The sequence below is a fragment of the Vicugna pacos genome, chromosome 4 (assembly GCF_048564905.1).
Source record: "Vicugna pacos chromosome 4, VicPac4, whole genome shotgun sequence".
Classification (NCBI taxonomy): Eukaryota; Metazoa; Chordata; class Mammalia; order Artiodactyla; family Camelidae; genus Vicugna; species Vicugna pacos.
In genome coordinates this window covers 50,490,298-50,512,176 of record NC_132990.1, presented here as the reverse complement: position 1 = coordinate 50,512,176, position 21,879 = coordinate 50,490,298, and the positions used below count along the sequence as shown (strand labels likewise).

General features: G+C 39.3%; 1 protein-coding gene and 1 long non-coding RNA gene across 6 annotated transcripts; one reads left to right on the top strand and one right to left on the bottom strand.

Annotated features, from left to right (window-relative positions):
* Nucleotides 1-1,322: 1,322 nt before the first annotated feature.
* Nucleotides 1,323-4,835, bottom strand: LOC140696093 (uncharacterized). 2 transcript variants are annotated; one of them, XR_012072100.1, is made up of 2 exons: nucleotides 4,578-4,835; nucleotides 1,323-1,881 (listed from the first exon to the last, which is right to left on the bottom strand). It is a non-coding gene; the product is annotated as an uncharacterized lncRNA (long non-coding RNA). The 2 variants fall into 2 exon arrangements; XR_012072099.1 differs by having other exon boundaries at nucleotides 4,630-4,835.
* HEMGN (hemogen) lies at nucleotides 3,190-21,442 on the top strand. Of its 4 annotated transcripts, XM_072959794.1 has the most exons (6): nucleotides 3,190-3,366; nucleotides 4,863-4,979; nucleotides 11,423-11,548; nucleotides 13,467-13,560; nucleotides 17,827-18,752; nucleotides 21,285-21,442. In XM_072959794.1, exons 1-6 carry the CDS (start codon nucleotides 3,312-3,314, stop codon nucleotides 21,389-21,391), a joined length of 1,425 nt encoding a protein of 474 aa, XP_072815895.1. In that variant the 5' UTR covers nucleotides 3,190-3,311; the 3' UTR covers nucleotides 21,392-21,442. The 4 variants fall into 4 exon arrangements, with proteins under 4 accessions (XP_072815895.1, XP_015094452.2, XP_072815897.1 ...); XM_015238966.3 differs by lacking the exon at nucleotides 3,190-3,366 and having other exon boundaries at nucleotides 4,872-4,979; XM_072959796.1 differs by lacking the exons at nucleotides 3,190-3,366; nucleotides 4,863-4,979 and adding an exon at nucleotides 5,615-5,638.
* The last annotated feature ends 437 nt before the right edge of the window (nucleotides 21,443-21,879 follow it).

Genomic DNA, 21,879 nt, shown 5'->3' with positions numbered 1-21,879 from the left:
TTGGAAAACGCTCTTGTAGGGACCCATTTGTGGGTAACTCTGTCAGGGGAATTACAGGTGAGGAGGAGACACATCTTAATAGGATGCAGAGGGATGAAACATGGCTACCCTTGCTTAGCACGGGGATGTTGCTGGTGAGGGACTGTAGGAACCTGTAGCAACACCTATTATGTTTTAGAAAAGACACCATATCTTGCAGTTACCAAGACTGAGTCTGTTTTCCAACCTGAGGGGCAGGCAGGACAGAGCTGGGGCTGTTATTTGTCAAGAAGGACACTAATATCCGGAGAAGGGAAGCGACTTGCCCAAGGTCACATTTTGAGCAAAGGCCCATAGAAATGTGGTGACTATCCCGGGGTTGTGAAGTAATCATCAAAACTATAACATATGGTGTTACTTAAAAAAAATCTCTATGAGGTTTTCTTTAAAAACATTTAAAAAAATCAGAAACATTTACTAGTAAATTGAGTCCGTACAGGGCTTTCAGACATCTTTTGGGAAATATGACTAGATGACATTAAAAATTTCTTCCAGCTATGAAATTTTATGAAATTTAGTGTTTACTGTGTCCTAGGTTCACGTAACTCTGTAAAGTACAGTTATCAGTTTGCAAGTAATTTCCCAAACAAATAGGTCTCCTGCCCAGTCAAGCATCCCTGACTGACTTACCAAAAAGTCTCAAGCCTGTTACTTACTTACTGTATCACCTAGTCATCAGTCTATTCCTTCCACTTCTACTCCCTCCTGTATGGCAACTCTGTTACTTGATCAATTGTTCACTTCTTCTGCCAGGGATAACTAGAATTTAGAGCTAAAGGCAGAATTTCTATACAAGACTAGAAAGCAGAACTGTCATCATGTATTATTGAGATCTTAATTTAACTCCCATTAAAGGGGAATTAAATTGACTGGATTAGTGAAGGTTCATTCTCCTCATTCCTCCTCAGAGAGATGACTGAATCCATGTGGGTGCCGTATTTGGTGGTGGGATATGGGAATGGAGTTTTCCACAGATCAGGGGAGGTGTAGGACTTTCTAGAAAGTCTGTCTTGGTTGGGTGGGCCAAATTACATAAATTCTGCCTAATAATTCTGTCCAGTCTCCTTGCATGAGAACAAAGCATTGTACGCCCATCTGAACTGGCTGAAAACAGAAGTTAATAGCAGCTCTGTGGAAGCAGATACCCTACTTATCTTCTAATCCAGGAGTCCAGGCTCTGTCTGCTGCACCACACACTCTTCAGGGTGATAATTGCTGCTATTAATGTTTCCTGAGAAGCAAAGTATAGCACCCAATTTTAATAACAAAGACTGTGGCAATAATAATGTTCAACATCCTATTTTATTTTCATCAGAAAGACAAAGCCCATCAGTTAGAAGAGTTATGGGTAATTCGGGGTGATGCTGGTAGTCTCTGAAGATGGCTATTCTGTCTGGGTTTGTTTGAATTTCTGTCTTGACTGCCAAGAACATTCTGACACTTAAGAATAAGATATGCTTCTTGCTGATGGGGAGGGGAGGGCTCATTACACAGTTCTGGGACAGGCCTGGATCGTCTTTTCTTCCAGGGGAACATCAGACTTTGCTGCATGTCTCCCACACAGGTATCTCTCACGGCTGAGCAGGGCCGGCTTCCTTAAAATGAGATGAGAGTACTAACAGAAAAGGGTGACGACACAGAACATAAAGAAGCACAAAGGAAGTCTTCATCCTCACAGTGAACTTGCCCAGGATCCATGCTGATAAAATCAGATCTGATCACATCCTGAGCTCCATCTGTTAAAGGTGCTCACAGTCACTTAGGAGAACGCCAGGGAGAAAAGACCTGGCAATCCATTTTCTGCCTGCTGAAGTAACTCCTTCTCTTTCCTCTCCAACCTGGCTAAAAATATAACCAAAGTGTTAGCAAAACACACACACACACACACCCCGAAATACAAAAAAGCCTAACATTTGTTGAACAGATTGTGATAGAATATCAATTAGCTAAGTGTTTGGTATGCAAACATCCCCGATGCTAACTCACCCAGAGGGGGACTTGCAGGGAGGGGGAACAGAGAGTGTCAGAGAATTAGGGAGCAAGGCAGGCTGCCTCTAAGGGAAAGTGCTGGAGCCAAGGCTCACAACCTAGTTGACAGGTGAGAATGGTGCAATTGCCATTTATGTCCACCTAGGGGCGGCAGTTCTAGCCAGAGTGCCCTGACCTCAACTGGTTCAGGTGAGGACCGTTCACTTGAATGCACACCTTGTGCCAGGCCCCCGGCAGGCACTGGGTCTGAACCATTTGGAAGGCTGCAGTGCATCAGCAGTGTTTCCTTTCAGGCAGGGACTGATCTAGGTCATTCTAACTCTAAACTTCAAGTCCAGGGGATAGAATTTGCTGGAAGCAGGGAGTTGAAGTTTCCAAACAATTAAGACTAAAGCATCATGTTAGGTCTTAGTACATATTCTATGCCAGAGTAGCTAAAACTCCAAGGGGTGAAGAAAGAGCAGAAATAGGAGAGGTTACTGTTCAACTTTATACCCTGTGGAGAGTATCTGATGTGAATAACAGTGGGTCCATGGCAGGCCAGGGAATGAGTTGGGTCTCTTGCTCTGTCCCTTTTAAATTATAAACCAGTCACTGCAAAGGGCAGTTTGGTTTTAGGATAATTTGGACATGATCTAGAAGTTCTGTGAAGTGAAAAGAACTCACTGATTAAGCCAGCATTTCCTGAGAGGTGGTGTGCATTCATTCCACTTGGGACAGTGCAGATAATTTCAGATAAAACATTGTCTATTTTAATAGTTCAGTATTTTAATGTGCCTTAGAAGAATTATAATTTGTTATACCACAAACCTGTGATTTCACAGGTGATACTGTTGCTTTTCCATTTACAATGGTGACAGAACATTTCCATTTTAAATACTGCTAGTAAATAAGCTTATTTGAAGAAAAACATTAAGTAAATAACACTACCGAAGATGTTATTACAAGAATATGGCAAAAAATCACAAAGATGGGATGTAATTGGAAAGTTTGGGAAATACTTCATTAAGCCAGGGGATGAGGTAGATTGGCTTGTAGACAGAAATGTTCGGAATAGCAGGCAGGGGTAGGGAGAATGGTAGAACTTTCAGAGGATCTGGATTCCGGTTCGGAACTGCCACTAAGCCTGTGTGACATTGGCCCCTCTCTGGCTCTCCAGTTCTGTATCTATGAAACAACTCTCACGCCTTGCTTGGATTTATTATTTAGTCGCTCTGTTTCACTTATTGTTATTGAGATTATGAACAATCAGTAATGACAGCAGGAGCATTAAGGGCTGCTGTATGCTGGATGCTTTCCAAAAGTCATCCCTCTTAGTTCTCATAATAGTCATGAAAGGTAGGTGTCAAAATGCCCATTCCGTATGTGAGGGAATCGAGGCTGGAAGATCTCAAGTAACTTGCCCAAGGCCACACAGAACCTGATTTGAATGAACTTAGGTCTGACTCCAGAGGCTGTGTTTGTTCCTCTGAGCTTGGCTGCGTGGTCGCAGTGAATTCCTGTTCAGCCTCCAAACTGAGCCTAAAATCACCTATTCCAGGAAGACTGCTTTGACCTCATCTCTCCATCTTGGTTTGATGTCTGTCCTCTGTGTTCCCTTCATTTTCCACATACGCTGTTTTGCATATTTGCCTTTGTACCCCCAGGGCCCCACATACTTTGGGGCACAGAGTAGATAGTCAACAAATTGCAGAAAGAGGGAGAGCATGGAGAGAGAAGGGAGGAAGAAAGGAGGGAGAGGGGATCGAAAAAGAAAACAAATTGCTACCTTATTTTATTAAATATGAAAGAAGTAGAATGGAGAGGCAGGAGAGTAGGTTGGTTAAGCATATGGCCTTTTAGATCCAAACTACCCAGTTTTGCCACTTACTAAGCGTGCGACTTAGGGAACAGATTCAATGCCTGTGCTTCAGTTTCTTCATCTACAAAACAGGGATATCAATAGTATCTACCTTAAAAGACTTAAAGACTAAATGAATTAGTGTATATAAAGTGCTTAGAGCAGTGTCTGGGATACGGTGGGCAGATGTTCAATAAATATTGGCTATTATTATTATTATTTCTGTGAAATTAATAAAAGGGGAAAAACTTAACACTACTGTAAAGTTAAAAAAAAAAACCCAAAACACTGTGTTACACACATAGGGCCTCCTCATTTTCCCAGGTCTACTTGTTGACCAATGCAGAGTCATTCCAAGGAAGCTATGAATAAAGAGAATTACAGCTGGAGGATACACAATATAATATCCTTATTTTTCCACTTCTGTGGCAGCAGAAGTAAACACTCCACCTCTACTCTCAGAACATTTGGAAACATTGATATTAAAATGATCATTCTGTATTATATTTTAAATTTAGTTTACTTGTCTATCACCCTCAGACTGAGTTCCTTGGAGGAAAGGACTCCTGTTTGATTCTTCTGTATGTCTCCAATGCTTAGCAGAGGGGCTGGCAAGAAATAAATGTTCAATAAATGTTTGCTGAATGAATCTTATAGAAAAGATGTGTACACATGAACAATAAAATTTTTAAAATTATGTGATATTTACCACAATAGAGGCTCAGATCAGTTGTCACTATAGCTCCGAAAGAAGAGATTACCTCTGTGTAGGAAAAGGTAGTAGAAAGGAATGGTTAAATCTGTGGCCTTCAGAATCAGACTGCCTTGGTTTTGAGCCCGAATTATGGCACTTACGAAGCTCATGCGATCTTGGGATGTAACCTAACGTCTTTATACCATAATTTCCTTATCTGTGAAGTGGGGATAATATTGGTTAGAAGAACTAAATGAGATAATGTGTGTAACATGTCAGATACCTACTATGTGTTTGTAGAGTGGCTAACACATCATAATCATCGTCATCATCAAAGGCTTTGTGATGGAGGCACACACCATCTGGATGGGCGGACACAAGGGAAGAGCACTGAACAGCCAGGAGGTGTGAGTAAAGGTAAGGGTGTTAGAAAGAGTCAAGGCCAAACAGGGAGAGCAAGTGGCATGATTTAATTGAAACATTGGGGTTTTTTAGGAAAGTGATGGGAGGGAACATTGGGAAGTTGGCTTTAAAAGTCAGGCCAATGTATTTAGTCTTTATTCTACAAGTAATACTGAGACTTTACAGGATTCTGAACAGGGTAGAGAGCAGTTCAGAGCCAGTTATATGGGGAATTTCTAGCTGTTTGTGCAGGACGATCTGGGGAAGGTGAGGGGAGATGGAAGCAAATAAACCACTTAGAAAGCTTTTCCAATACTTCCAATGAGAAGCTGAGGTTCCCCTCTGGGATGATGGTATGGGAAAGGAAGAGAGGGGGTGAGCATGTGGGACACTAGGAAGAATGAACTCATAGAACTGTGTTCTACTGGATGTGGAATGCAGAGTGAGGAGGTGGGGTCAAAGACAGCTCTGAAGGTTTAGAACTGATGGCCAGGAACATGGTGCTACCATTCTATAGTAGAATAGTTAAGAATAGCAGAAATAAAGTACAGAGGAGACTGCTCTTAGGGGGAAGACATATTTGCTTTTTGCTGTGCTAAGATTAAGGTGCAGTGGGACATTCAGGTGAGGAATGATACTCAGGAGACACTCGAAAATGTGATCTTGGAACTCAGGTAATTTTCTGCATAGAGGTAATAGTGAAAGCTATACAGTTGGATCTTCTAAGAAGAGTAAGAGAGAAAAGGATCAGGGAGTCGTCCTTGGGAAGTACCTCCCATGGCTTGAGGAGTGAAAGAGGAGTGTGTGAAGGAGGAGGAGGAGAAGAGGAGGGAGAGGGTGAAGAACACATTACCATAGAAGCCAAGAATAGAGAGACCGAAGTGCTCAGAGGACTCATGAGCTACAGTGAGGTCATAGAACAAGGACTGATAATGGACCACCGGACTTGGCCATTGGGAAGTCATTTATGACTTATGAGAGAACAGTATGTGGAAGAGAAAACTGAATTGCAGATGCAAAGGAATGAAGACGTGATGTGGGGAAAAAGAAGCAGTAGACTTGAGAGTACACTGTTAGTTCCGAAAATTCAGAAACATGAGGATAGTGATGCAATGGGGGCTCAAGGTGGGGGCAGAATTGTTCTTCCCTAGATAAATGACCACCCACCAATGTTTATGCACAGATCCTTATTGTTTATACATGAAGAAATAGAAAGCAATATTGATGGAGGAGGCCGGAGGAGGGACTTCGCAACTAATGAGATTGAAAGTCAGGTTACAGCCATTCTGAAGTCACAGAGTGTGTTATCTGCATGTGTCGAGCAGCATCTGTTTTAGCACAGACAGAGCTTATTTATCATGCATCAACAGACTGTGGAGAGAGGGAAACCAGAAACTCTCCTCACTAAGGAAAACAAAGCTTGATCCACTGTTTGAAAAGAATTCAAAAGCCTTGAAAAAGTATTTTGGCAAGGAAAGAACACCAAGAAACATAAGTGTATTACATCTTCCCTTTCTTGACTTTCCCACCCACCCTGGGAAAATGCCCTGATGCATCCTTAGAGTGCTCTAATCATACTATCAACACTGCCCGAGTTCGCCTCATGCCTATCTGCACAGTGCTCTTCATTTTACAAAAAGCTCTCATGATCTTGTTCATCCTCACAGAATCCTTGTGAAGAATTACTTTTTCTCTGTTTTTCTGAGGATCAGAAAGAATCGAGCGATTTCCGCTGAAATCACACAGCTGGGAAATGGTAGAGCCCCAAATCCCTTGCTCTTTTCCCCACGTGTTTTCAAATACCAGTTCACGTGGTCTTCACAGTAGAACACTCCACATATGGTATGACAAGCCAAAGTGGAGCAGGACTCTGAGCGCCCTCATTGCTATAATTCTATTGACATAGCCTAAAACTACATTAGCTTTGGGGTACTTTTACCAGCTCACGTTTCTGACTAAGTAATATCCAGTGCTCCCTTTTCACTCCCATCATAAAGAGCCCCAGGGAGGAGTTCTTAGTGGTGTGCTTCCCTCCCTCCCACATCTGCGCAGTTCAGTCAGGCCTCTGAAATGCATGGCCTCAGTACCTGCTCCAGATGGATCAAGAGGCAGGAGAGCAACTCTCTCCCTCGATACCTAGTTTGGTCTGGTAGGAAGAAGGCCAGACTTGGAGGCTGCAGGCTCAGGTTTCATGCTCAGACTACTGGTCTAGCTCTGTGACCCCCATAAAATTACTCTCCACTCTGAGCACCAGTGTCTTGACCTGAAAAATGAGGATACTAACAGCTATTTTATAAGATGGCCACAGAGATTCAGGGAAACACTTGTGACAGTAGGGCCCTCTGCTGGGTTTGATATTCTGCTGTAGCTGTCTTGAAATTCGTAATAGTTTTTGCAAGAGGAGCTCTGCATTTTCATTTTGGACAGGGCCCTGCAAATTATATAGCTAGTCCTGTCTGCCTGTCCTTGGCCAAGTCACTTAGCCTTTCTGGGCTCCAATCCATAATTAATTAAATTGTTAGGAAATGAATTGTTAGGACAACTCTCAATCCTTTCTCTACTCTAGCTATTGGCAGAATTTGACACAATTGATCACTCTTTCCTCCTTGAAACATCTTTTTCCACCTGGCTTCCAGAAAACTGCATTTTTCTGGTTTTTCTCCACCTTACTGGCTGTTACTCTGCTGTTTTCTCCCTAATCTATTAGCACGTCTGAAACTAAACTCCTGATCATCTCTTGCAGACCTGCTCCTCCCAGTCTTCCTCTGTTAATGGTAACGATCTTTTAAGTCGCTCAGACCAAAACCCTTGTTAAAGTATTTGACTCTTTATCGCTCACTCCACACCTAATTTGTAAGCTACTCCAGTCTGATCACTGCTCTACCACTCCCGTCACAGTTCAGGTCTTAGTCATCTTTCACCTGGATTATGCAGGATCCTTCTAACTGGTCCCCCTGCTTCCACCTCCGCCTCTCTCCCCATGGTCTGTTCTAAACACAGTAGGCAAAATAATCCTTTTAAAATATAGGTTAGAGGGTATCACTCCTCTCTTCAAAACCATCCCAGGACTATTAATCTCTATCAGAGCAGGAATCTCTACAAGGGGCAATAAGCTACCTCTCTGAACACACCTCCCCACTACTCCCTCGCCTCAGGCCATTTGCCAGTGCCCCTCTGCCTGCAGTGTCCTCCCAGATGGCAGCCTGGCTGGCCCCTCACCTCCTCCAGTTCTGCTCAACTGTCACCCTGCTTAAAATAGCAACCACCATCAGCTTTCCCACCTCATTCTTTATCCTATCATTCCCTGCTCACTTTCCTTCAAAGCGCTCATCACCATCAGATACATATTTTATTTATTTGCTTATTGTTTATCTCTTTCCATTAGAATGTAGGCTCTGTAAGGGCAGAGACCTTTTATCTTTTAACTGCTATATCTCCAGCCCATGGGTCAGTGCCACTGAATGACAGCAGAAAGAGCCCTGGAGCAGATGATGGCATTATTACTATTATTCAGTCATGGCAGCATCAGCTGCTCTGAGTATATAAAGTACTTTCACAGTCTGCACGCCGACGAGGCCGGCCCTGCATTCAGGAGTGAGGGTGTTTATGGGGACCACTCTGGGTGAAGCCTCCTACTGGATTATACTGTGGGGACAGAAAGGTGCATCAGCAGTGGTAACCACCTCTCAGAGTTTGGGGCCTAGAGGCAGGTTTCATGTATCTATGCAAAGAACTCTGGAACAAGGCAACTTTTGTTAAAAATATCCAGCCTTTAATGTCTAACATCTCACATTCTGGTCATGACTCTAGACTTTACTACCGAGGGGAAAGGACAATGAACTATGGCTTGAACTTAGTGCCTGGCTATTTTTGTCCCAGACAAGTTCCTGCTGTGGCTTGCTTATCACACGAGGGACACCTTGCCTGACTTCCAATCTAGTTTGCTCCAAACTCCCTCCACTGGCCCCCTCCACCCAATATTGCTCCCTCATTACTGTTAACTTGAGACCCCACCCTCATATAGTCCCTCAATATTGTGCTCCTAAGATACTGGAACATGCGGCAGGGTGGAGTCAACTTAAGAAGGGTGCCACTTAGGAAAGTGTAAAGGATCTAAATATTACTTCCTCCCAATAAAGATGTGCATATCTCTATGAACCTACAGTACACAGAACTCAGAGACCAACATCTGTCCACCTTTGTAAGTCTGACAGTCTTCCTCAGTATGCAGCGCAGAGTAGGCTTTCAGGAAGGTTTGAATCGTTGAACCCGGTGTTGTAAGCTTTAAGGATGATTGTATTTAAGAAGCAATTCTGCATCTTTGGTAAGGTGCCCCAGAAGTATTCTGAAATGCTATCTTATTTCAGTATCATAAGAAACAACCTAATCAGTAAGAACAAAATATCTCAAATAAAGGGACTAGTTTTCAAAATACCAGTTTACATTATAAAACGCCTTTTATAATCTTCAAAGCTACTTGTACTTGATTTTTAAAACCCTGTTTCTGAAAATCCAAAAATTATCAAGAGATAAATGACAAATTATGCCTTCCATTCCCTACAGGACTCCTTTGAATAGGGACTCCATGATATTATCTGAATTTTTCGAGATTTATTTACAAGAAAGACTTGGGGGAACTGAGAAACTTCAAGCTAGAGCTTAGGATCTTGTAATTAAAAACCACATTAAGTTTTTTTCTGATTTATTTATTTTTGGGGGGATGTAATTAGATTTATTTATTTTTATTTATGTTTTAGAGGAGGTACGGAGAATTGAACCCAGGACCTTATACATGCTAAACATGCATTCTCCACTTGAGATATTCCCTCCCCGCATTAAGTTTTGATGGTGGGCACTTGAGTGTCTTGTTATATAATTCTCAGTACTTTTCAGTGTGTTTGGAAAGCTTGCTTCTCTCATAGTTCATATCACACAAACATTCTCATACCCAGGTTAAATTAAGCATAAAAAGATGACCCATTTTATAAGTAACAGTTGCTGCCAGCAATAAGTAAGAAAACCTGGGGCAGCTAAATCCTTGCCTTTATCGGTTCTCAGTTTCTCTGCATATAAAATAGGGGGAGGGACTAGACGGTTTAGGAAGCTCTTCCAATTCTAACGCCTTAAGAGTCTATGGAAGTAGGGAGCATCTATTCACATCGTAAAGGTTTTCTTTTTATAAAGGATTCCCTTCAGATTTTTTTCTGAGTTTCTTTAGTGCATTTAAACTGGGAATTGGTTTACCAAAATCTGGTCACTATATTTTTGTTATTAACAACAGCACCTAACACTTGTTAAACAAGTTCAATATGCTAGGTACCATGTATTCAATATGCCAGGCACATATAAAATGCTTTACATGGATTATTCCATTCAATCATCCCCAAACCCCACAAAGTACATACCAATATTGTCCCATATTGTAGGTAGGTAAATGGGCTCCAAGACTATCTAACTTGTCTAAAATCACTGAATTAGGGAATGTGGCAACTCTGGAATTCAGACTCTCTTCAGTTCAGTCTTTGACTCCAGACCTGTCGTTAAGCCTACCTCTCACAGGCTGGTTGCCCATATCAGGAGGTGGTCAGTGTTCCTTTCTTAGGTGAACAATCCTCATCCTCTATGCTTCCTTGTCTTCATAAATGGGGTGACCGAATGGAGATGGGCGATTCCTTTGGTTTCAACTTAATTTCTGTGACAGAATGTGCTGATATTTTCACTAAGAAATGCTTTTTGACCTTCCCTGGATGAGTCACAGTGGATTTCACTAGTTCTTGAGTCACCTGTGAATGATCAGGTGAGCAGAAGCGGGTCCAAATTTGCTTTGAATTCCTAATTTAGTTCTTTATGTCTATTATCTAAGTCTAACAGCGTTTATAACAAAGCTTTCCATCACTTTGCATAAGATTAAGGTGAAAAAATGTCATATGCAGGAAAACAATGTAAGATTAATTTCAAATCTTCATAATTTTCACCTTCATTATGTTCAATTTCACAAGAACTGTGTGAGTTAGGCAAGTCAGGAATTATTTACCCACTTTGCAAATGAGGAAAGAGAGTCACAAAAAGGGGAAGCGACTTGCTCAAGGACATCGAGCTGGTTAGCTGCTAGACCTGGTGTTCTTCCTACACTATGCCACCTCTGTATGTAAAAAGGAACACCAGACTCAGGCACTTCTTAGCAGACAGAGCCAAATGACTTGTGTACTGGAGGCTGTGACATATCAGCCTGTGGCCGTGGGGCTCCCTGTATAACCAGCTACTATGCTAGAGAATGAGGACAGAGCACCAGCCATGCTCCTTGCTCACACCTGTGCAGTACGATAAACAAAGTAGAAGTAGCCAGCAGCTGTGGTCCAACCAGATAAAACTTTTAGGCGGGAAGTCAAGTGACAAGTGAACTTGTGTGTCTGTGTGTGTGTTTTTAACTGTTAGTTACTTTTGACATTTTAAAAAAGGCTTCTTGTGGAAGTCAGACCAAATAGCAAGAAGGTATTGCAGCAAGATGGATTTGGAAAAGGACCAATCTCATCTGATGATTCATCAGACACCTGATCCTCATCAAGAAGAGAAGCATGTTCCAGGTAATGAAGAGACCTTAAGAGGTGGTGGCTGTTGGGAAGGATTTGGGCTATGATTATTTTCCTCTTTTTATGGACCTGGCCAAAAAAGGGGCATAATTGGGTATGTTCATATATTAAGTGGGAAAAATTGGGGCTCTATAATTTTCTGAGGTGGCTTCAGGTGCTCAGATTCCAATAAGCCAGAGAAATACAAGGAAATAATAAATAAATAAATTATTAATAAAATATATAAATGAAAACACTCACTACTGGATGGTTGTGGTAAAACAAGTACACTTTACCTATTTGGTAACATAAATGTTGTGTAACTTTTGGAAAGAGACCTGGCAATAGATAGTAAATATAATAGTGTTTATTCTTTTGCTCACTGATCTTAATCTTTGGATCTATCCTAAAGCAGCATTTCTCAAAATGTTTTGCAGAACCCTAGGCCTCGAGACAATGATTTAAAACTTTTTTATGCCATGGATCCCTTTGGCATTCTGATGAACCTCTACACCCCTTTTTAGACTAGATACTTTAAATACATAAAATTAAATACATAGAATTACAAAAGAAAGAATTATATTAAGATACAGTTATCAAAATAAGAATTGTGATATAGTAATATATACGCTTCTTTATAGATGTATTAAATAACAAGATCCAATGGTGGAGTTAATAACCATTGTATCAAATCAAATATATTATCTCAAATAAATGATATTTTAAGGTATCTGCAATAACTAATGTGATATGAAAAAAAATCTGTAATTTCTTTTCATGACAAAGACACACACTGCTAGAATTTATCATTGTTTGTTACCTACATTCATAATTGAAGGATATGGTCCTTTAATTTTAATTGGAGATTGATCAAAATAAAGGAATACTCTTCCCCCATCCAAGTTCACCATTAAGAACTTCTGTCCTGGGGGAAAGGTATAGCTCAGTGGTAGAGTGCAGTGCTTAGCATGCACGAGGTTCTGGGTTCAATCCCTGGTACCTCCATCAAAATAACTAATAATAAATGAATAAACAAACCTAATTATCTCCCCTCAAAAAGACAAAAACAAACAAACAAAAAAAAGAGCTTCTGTCCTAAGAACAAAGGGTGCCATGGTCCAAGGGACATATTCTCTTTTGGGGATCCCCATGCACATTTACAATCACTCCATAGGCTCTAAGAAGTTCTACGTCAAAGACCCATTTCAACTTTTCACAAACTTGGATGGCAACAGAACTCTTCTTGATAATAACTTTTATATTCCAAAGAACTTAAAGAAACATCATCTTAAGGAAAAAATTCCAAAAGAAAATAAAAAACCTGTATGCATGAAATACTCATTACAGTTTGATCTAAAATGGCAACCCCCCCCAAAATTGGCAACAACCTAAATATTCAAGACAAGTGGAATGAGTTGATAAATGAGAATATATCCACTTAATTAGTATCATGTAGTTGCTAAAGTTATAATTATAAAGACTAGATGATGGAAAATATTTCTGATACATTGTTAGGTTGATAAGTGATTAAATTGTGTTATGTTATCATTACAATTTTGTGTAATACAAGGACTAAATGAATATGAGGAATGAAATGAAAACAGATTACAATGTGTGGGACAGCAGAACATGGTTGATTTTTTTCTTCTATGTTGCACCATATGCACAATATTTGGGAGAAATTAATAGGTTGGTTGCATACTTATGTATAAATACTGACCTTTTCATTTAAAAAATGTTGACTAAATGTTTGTTCCCAGGCATTCCTTAGAGGCACAGGGATAAATAAGATATAGTCCTTGTCCTCAAAAGAAAAACTTAGGAGAAAAACTTAGATACCAAGTATAGGGATTCTGCCACTTTGCTATATGACTCTTTTGCTGTTATGTGCAATCCGTAACTATCTCCTATAACTTTTATTTTGATCCTACAGAAGTCATTGGAACTTGGCGTTTGCGAAACAGAGAACAACTCAGAAAAAGGAAAGCTGAAGCACAAGAAAAGCAAACTTCACAATGGCAATTTGGGTACAGTATCCCCATGAGGGAAAAGGAACTGGTATTTACCGAGCATATGCTAAGCACTTTTACATACTGTATTTTATTTTTCCAACAATCCCATAAATCGGGAGTTGTTATCCTTATTTTACAAAAAAGAAAGAAAGAAAGAAAGAAAGAAAGAAAGAAAGAAAGAAAGAAAAACCAAGTCTCTGAAGGGTTAAATCTTTTGCCTAAAGTCCCACAGCTAGTACAGTAGTGGGAACAGAATCGTATCCCTGGTCTCTTTTAATTAAAGCACCAGGCGATCAAACTATGTGTATTGTAGAGAGGCCTGGTGTCCAACCACCCTGGCAATATAACCATAGAAGCATCTTATTGTTGGAATTGGGAGACACCATTGAGGAGAGACACCCCTGCCCCCACCCCCGACCAAGCTTGTTCTCCAAGCTTTCTATTAGTAAAATCCTTGAATGAATGTGGCTGACTCTCCATGGACTAAACCCAAACACTGTGTGCAAATGAGTGATGAGAGTTTGGGAGTTCCTAAATGGCCCCAGTCAGCTGTGTGTAATCTCAGAGAGGGAGTACAAGAACATGATTATACATTAGGCAGCATCTAACTGTATCCATTTAGACTATGACTATGAAAACAGAGGTATTGCTTGCTTGGAGATAGAAAATGGGAGTCCAAGGAGCCAAAGGACAGCATCCAAGCCACGGTGTCTTAACCCCAGCGCTGCTGACACTGTGGGTAGGAGAATTCTTTGTATGGGAGGCTGTCCTGTGCACTGAAGATGTTTAGCAGCATCTCTGGCCTCTAGAAGCCCATAGAACTCCCCTCTCCCCAAGTTGTGACCACCAAAACTGTCTCCAGACATTCTCAAATTTCTCCTGGGGTTCGGGGAGAAAGAGGCAAAATTGCTCCCAGTTGAGAACCACTGATCTAAATAAGCACTCTTCTTTTAAAAAATTTTTGATTAAGATATAGATGTGTATTTCTTCCTTATTGCAAAAATGTTTCTTCCTCCAATGGCAAAAATAATGTAGGTAAGCAATTTTCCAGGCATCATTTAAAAAAAAAACATACTATGCAGGTATGTATTTTAAGCACCTAGTCCCACTGTGGACTGAGTACTGGCTGTTCTGTTACAACACGTGTTTCTACAACACCAGTTAGCTTACATAGGACTGGTAAATAGGAGAATGATGTCAGTATAATGTGGAAGTTGTGTTCGTTTATAATTTTTCCTAGTCAAAAAGAAGCCAGAATAGTGGGAATAGAATTAAAGCCTTCAGCAGGAAGGAAAAAGCCTTCAGCTTGGCTGCTGTATAGATAGGATCCTTTTCAGCCTACATCCGGGCTCCACCCCTAGAGAAGGACATTACCAGCCTCGCAAAGATCTCTGCATGTAGCAGGTTGCACTTCCTCCTTTGCTCAACTTAGTGGCAGCTCTGCTGGCTCAGAGTGCCACCCTTATTTGCATGATCTCAGTGCTGAAAGCCTGCATTTACACTGTTGCTTTTGTGCATTTTTACAATCCCCGAGGCAGCCTCCAGCCATAGTAAACTGCCTGTCTGGACTATCCAAGATCTCTCTCCCCTGTACCAATTATTGCTTATGTTAGTGTTAAAAAGTTGCATAAGATTTGAGTCATTTGCCCCAACTTGATTTTTTCCCCCATAAGCCTGTAACTTTAAGTGTATGATTTTGCAGAGAGGTTTTTCAGGAATGCATATATGTTATAGCAGAAACTTCTATCCTTAGGTCCTTTGGCAAATACCTCTATTGAAGAATACCCTATTAGCGCCCCTAATTCCATAGTCACCAAGCAACCTTCTGATCATTACTTGGCTTCCCAAGTACTTGCTACAGGGAAAGAGTGCGTTTATTTGTTAGCCCAAGTATTGTGACTTTACATTTCTCACTGTTCATTTAAAAATTGGTTGGGGAGGGTAATAGCTCAAGTGGTAGAGCACATGCTTAGTTTGCCAAGGTCCTGGGTTCAATCCCCAGTACATCCTCTAAAACTAACTAAATAAACCCAATTACCTCCCTCCGCCTACCTCACCCCACCAAAAACAAAAACAAGAACAAAAACAAAACAAATAAAATTTGGTGTTTAGGTGTACATATTCATCTCTTTGAGCTGGTTGATGAGCTCTGCCCCTCATAAATGGAGCTGATCTCATTATGCTCATTGAATTGGGTTTCTGTGCTCGTTGGGTTGGGGGTCAAGGCTGAAGAGGTCACTGAAGTGAATGACACCTTGGTGAGCCTCTTGGCAGCTGGCTGGCCTTGCTCTTGTGACACATCTCTATACTACTGAGGGCTGTTGTCACTGCAACACACTGCACAGTGAAACCTTTGTAGTTCCAGAGAGAAGTGGCAGAGTGTAACGGTTAAGATCCTGGCTGTCAAAGCCGGAATGACTAGATTTGAAGACTGGCTCCCTCACTTCCTAGCAGTTTCACCAAGTTACTGAATCTCTCTGTGCCTCAGTTTTGTCATCTGCAAAATGGAGATAATAGTATCTACCTCGTAAGTTGATGTGAAGATTATATGTGATAACACAATAAGTAAATTACTTAACACGTATAGGAAATATTTCCTATATTAATATTAGAGTATAAATTTCTATTTGGATAATTGATTCATGTAAGTTATTATGTGCAATTCTTACAACAACCACATGAGGTTGGTTTATTCCATATTACCTGTGAAGAAACCAAGGGATAGAGAATTTAAGTGACTTGCCCCGATCATACAGCTGATAAGTCACAGAGTACAGATTAAATTTTAGGTCACACAGACATATTTGTATCTTTTGAAAAACTACCAGGAAGAACATGGGACATTATATTACTCAAATTCCCTCATATAGAGATCTACATATCGAATTATTTAGGATTTAATTTCCAGGATAATAATAAGTGTTTCCTGAAGAATTCACATACATCATCTTTTTAAAAATCTGACAATAAAGATTTTATAATTTATCTTGTCACCTTGGTTACTTGGAATTAAACTTCAAAATGCTGAGGTACCAATATCGTTTTTACCTTCTATATTATTTTAAATATTCATTTTAACTCTCGTATTACAATATATTCCTTTTTAATATTGACTTCAAACTGGTTTTGATGAGGCAATCTTTAAAACAATTTTAATCATAGAAAATTTTGAAATCACAAAAATATAATAGGGTACACATTTTTTTAAGTGTGCAGGGAACTGTGAGCACTGCAGGGGTATAAAAAGCACTAGTTTTATCTCCAAAGAAGGTCTAGTTTACTAAAAGAAATAGAATTTCTCCGTAAGTGACTATAGGATGAGGCAGCCTATGTTCTTTGCCTTAAGCATAATCATAATACATCCTATAGGAGCGCTAAGTAGGGAGAGCATTTCAGCCCTGTGTTCTGTTAGAGAAGGCTCCATGGGGCAGGTAGCATGGAACAGAATTTCTGTAGGTTTATAAAAATGATGAAATGCTTATTTATAGTACCTTTTTCTCCCCCCTGAGTCCATCTGTATTAGCCATCTGTATTTGGTTATATTTGCAGCACCTAACAATTTGTCATTGGCTGCAGGTCCCATGCATATCCTTTCCTCTTCTAGATCTTTAACTACTAGTTCAGAGTAGGTATAATATGACCACTCATGCCTTTCCACCAAGATTCTTTACCTCAAGAAAATGTTTTTGACGCTCTGGACTCAGCTTACAGCACACCTCATCTGACATGTAGTGCAGTTCCTTAACCTGCTTTACACAAGACAGTGTATTAGATGAGCAAGCCATATCCATCATTCACCTGCAGGATGCACAGATGTAGAGCGGGGCTGGGCTGCAGATCTAGAAACACAATCGTATTTGTTTACCCAGGGCATAGAGAAACGAATTCACACAGACTAAACTCAAAGACACTAGTATATAAACCAGAATGCCAGTCTATTCATTTATAACATCAATGACACGTTTTCCATAACCAAAATTTAAGTGTAAGTATAGGCTCTCAAACACACACACACACCCACCCACACACACATGGCTCACCAAGAAGGTTCCTGCTGAGAAAGGCATCAAAGACAAAAAGCCTGAGGGTCATTTCCTCTCCTGACAATTGAGAACGTCTAGCACTGCTCCTTCATTTTACAAACAAGGAGACTGAGGCCCAGAGAGATTTAGTGCTTGTTCAAGGTTATGCAAGGCAGTGGGAGACCTGGGACTGTTATTACCTAGCATTTATTTGAATTCCATAGCCCTGTTGCTGACACCAATTCTGATTTCTCCATAGAGAGAAAAAACACAAGCGGCAGAGAACAGGAAAAAGAAATGAAAGAGGCAGAAAGAGACAACAGAATACAGAAATGAAGGTGGAGCCTCCATCACAACTAGAAAAGGAAGTGTCGGAGAAAGCACCTATAGAGAAAGAAGCTGAGCCACCTGGGAGTGAGACTGAAGCTCTCCTTCTGGGATCCCTGCCCCAGAGAGTTGTGCCTGAGAAACATTTTTCTGAAATAGGTCAAGAAAGCATTATCCATCAGGAAAATTCTTCTGAGTACCAAGAAACAGCAGTACAAACCCACCCTTCTGAAATACACCAAGATATGGCTGAACCAGAAGACCTCTCTCCCAAAATGTGCCAGGAAGCTGCTGCAGCCCTTTCTTCTAAAACATCTGAAGACATGGCTGTCCTGGAAGGATGCTCTCCTGAAGCATACCCCAAACCAGATGTGCCTGAAGGCTACACTCTTGAAATGTACCAAAAAAGAGCTGAACCTGAGGAACACAAGTCTGAACCAGGTCAAGGAATAGCTGAAACTGGAGGCTTCATTCCTAAAATACAGCAGGAAATAGCTGTGCCTAAAGAGCTGTCTACAAAGACATACCAGGAAACAGCTGAGCCTGAAGACTCTTCTCATAAAACTTACAAAGAAATTGCTATGCCTAAAGCCCCCTCTCATGAAACAATCCAGGAAATACCTGGATCTGAAGAATATTCACCTGAAACCTACCAAGAAACACCTGGATCTGAAGACCCTGTACCTGATATATACCAAGAAACACCTGGGCCTGAAGACCTCTCTACTAAGACATGTAAAGATAAGGATGTGCCTAAAGAATGCTTTCCAGAGCCATATGAAGAAACAGGTGGGCCCCAAGACGAAGATCCTAAAGCACACCAGGAAAAAGCTAAGGATGCTTCTACTTTTCCTCAAGGTAGGGGTTGTTTACTGGGGACAAGTCAGTGATGCTGCCACTTATAGGTGTTCCCAGGTCATAATCAGAGCACTGTATAGGTGTATCTCCCTCAGAGTTGTAATTTATAGCCTTTTTTTTGACTATCCTGGGTTATCCCCCATTATCTCAAAGGGATATCATTAATGTCCCTGTCTAGTTTCAAGTGAAAAATGTTTTTCATTCAACCAATATCTGCTTGGTATATTTTCATAATTAAAAGAAAATAATTGAAACTATAATCATGTATAGTGTGTACACACTATCCATTTTGGGAAGCTTTAGCCAGTGAAGAGAAATGAACCTCATACAGGGTGAATTATGTGCAAAATACTTTAAAGGACAATTAAATTTAGATTAGCAAGAAGGCTTAGTGAATGAAGTCTTTCTTGAAAATTAAAATTTCCTGGTAAACTAAATGCAAATAAATTCATGCTCCAAGGTACTGAGGGAGATACAAAGGCACAGAATAGGATTTTGCTACTAGGGAACTCATTCTTGTAGGACTTACGTTTACCAAAAACCCTTTCTATTTAAATATTTGTTCCTGAAAAGCTTTCTCCTCAGCATAGAATTTTGAAAATAATGTGACCTTTCTTCGGTTTGACTTGTCTCAGGGACATAACTGAGAGCCTCAGTTCTCTTTGCACACTACTGTGCTCAGTATAAGAAATGGATTGAGTCTGGCAGAACACAGCTAGCCCCAAGGAACTGTTTTCTAAAGAAATCCCTCTGGTAGCTTATTTACTCTTTCTCCTAAAATATCAGTGCAACAAAAACCTGGGGTTAGTTGGGGTCCAAGTAACACAGGTGTTGAGGAAATAAAATTACAGTAAAAGCAGACATATGAAGCATTGTACTGACAGGAGTTTCCTGCTGCTCTAATCAATTCAACACCCTGATTCTAAGAGTTTCATTCTAAACCCAGCAAGGTTAAGATGGGCAATTAATTAATGCTCATTTTGTTTTTGGCTTAGTCTTAGTAAACATGTGGAAATACCTATCTTTTTGGTAATTATAAAATTTTCATAACTTTAAGATTATAAATGTTCATTATAATAATCATGTTATTATCAATTATAATTCATAAATTATTATAAGATAACAGTAAAACCATAAATATTAAATATACTAAAATAATAAAATTATGAAAATTATTAATGTTCATTATAATAAGTTACAGCAATATATAAGTGAATGTAGAATAAAAGTCCCCTATGATACCCTCTCCTATCCCCAATGTTAAGTTGTTGTTTTGTTTTAACAGATGAGATGGTACAATACATTCTATTCTATAACCTATTTTTTTCATATACAACATATATTGTGGCCATCTTAATAATGTCTTTTGAAACAATTGTACAGTATTATGTCATATGTACAATAATTTATTCAACCAGCCCCTATAATGATCAAAACTTAGGTTACTACCAAGTTTTACTATTATAACAATGTTCCATGCACATCATTGGAAGTAACATTTATTTAACTAACAATTGTTTGGCACTTTCTATCTGCCAGACACTGTATTAAACATCTTATTTGAACTATTTTATTTAATGTTAAGAATCATATTGGCTGAATAACATTATCCCCATTTTATAGATAAAGAAACTAAGGCACTGGAAGCTTAAGTTTCTCTGATTATTTCCTTTGGAGAAATAAATCCCTAGAAGTTTGGCCCTAGAAGCTGGGCCAAAGGGTACCAGCGTTTAAAGTCTGGATACATTCTGTCAGACTAGACTCCAAAAAGTTGTAGCAATTCACAGAAACCCAGAATTTATGTAAGTGCCTATTCCTCACACCCTTGCCAACATTGTACATAATTATGTTTTAAAAAATCTTTGCCTATCTTTTGTGTTAAAAAAAACAACCTAATTATTTTAATTCCCACTTTTTTTGATGACTAATGCTACTAGGCATCTTTTTATAATTATTATGAATTTGATTTTTTTCTTTTGAGAATTGCCTGCTTGAATCCCTGTCAGATGTTATGTTTAGGATACCTATCTTTTTGATTGATTAAAAAAAATCTTTTTAAATAATAGTTATTGAACCTTTACCTACATATAAGTTGTAAATATATTTCTAGTTGTTTGTGGTTTAACTTTTTTTAAATTAAATTTTATTTTTTTATTTTTTATTTTTTATTTTTATGTTTATTAAAAATTTTTTTGGCTTAACTTTGAAATATTTTGGTAATCTATCTGACAAAATTTTAATTTTAGTTTTTAGTTATTCAAACCTGTCATGATTTTAATTCTTAATGATTCAAACTTGTCAGTCTCTTCCTGAATGGCTTCTGGTCTGTGTTCTGCTTCAAAAGGCCTTTATAATCTTAAGATTATTGGGACATTCTATTGTCTCTATGGCATGTATGTTATTTTAATATTTAAATCTTCATTTGAAAATTTTTTTGTGCGAGGTGTGAGGTAGTTTTTTTCTCCGTATAGATAGCCAGTTGTCCCAATACCACTTATTGAACCTATTTTTGTATTTTATTTTGTTTTACAGAAATGAAGGAAAAACCCAAAGCAGAAGAACCAGAGATACCAGTGATTCCAAATGTTCCTCAAGAGATTCAGCCAGAAAATGACATCTATAGTTATGTTTTGTTTTAACGATGTTCAACCATCATAGTTGTTCAACAAAATACACATCTTAGTACATTATATGTGTGATTTTCTCAAAATATGGTAGAAATCTCTACAATATTCATGAATATTTTAAGTGTTTTTCCCCCATATATAGACCATATCTGAGAGAACTAATATATTTTCTTCAGGCTCTACCACATAGACAATATCCTGCGTGTGTGTGTGTGTGCGTGTGTGCGTGCGCGCATGTATATATGTATGCATATGTATACTGGGGAGACCATAGTAGTGGGAACAGACTTAATCATTTTCCTGCTCTTAGGAATTAAAGAAATGTTTTTTCTTAGGGGAAAATTAATTACTGAGTCTTCCCTTTTCCCATTTTCAAGTATGAACAATTAAAATTTGGGGAAGTATATAGTTTTCTTGTAAACTCTGTTCAATTATTAATGTAACAATAGCACCAAAATTTTATTCAGGCTTCAGTTGGCTTTTAACAACTTAACAATTTT

Excerpts from the sequence above, each read along its gene's own strand:
- HEMGN (XM_072959794.1), top strand. The coding sequence starts at position 3,312 with ATGCTGGATGCTTTCCAAAAGTCATCCCTCTTAGTTCTCATAATAGTC. Across the intron at positions 4,980-11,422 it reads GCCAGGAGGTGTGAGTAAAG|GCTTCTTGTGGAAGTCAGAC; the intron begins GTAAGGGTGTTA and ends ATTTTAAAAAAG. Across the intron at positions 18,753-21,284 it reads TGCTTCTACTTTTCCTCAAG|AAATGAAGGAAAAACCCAAA; the intron begins GTAGGGGTTGTT and ends TTTGTTTTACAG.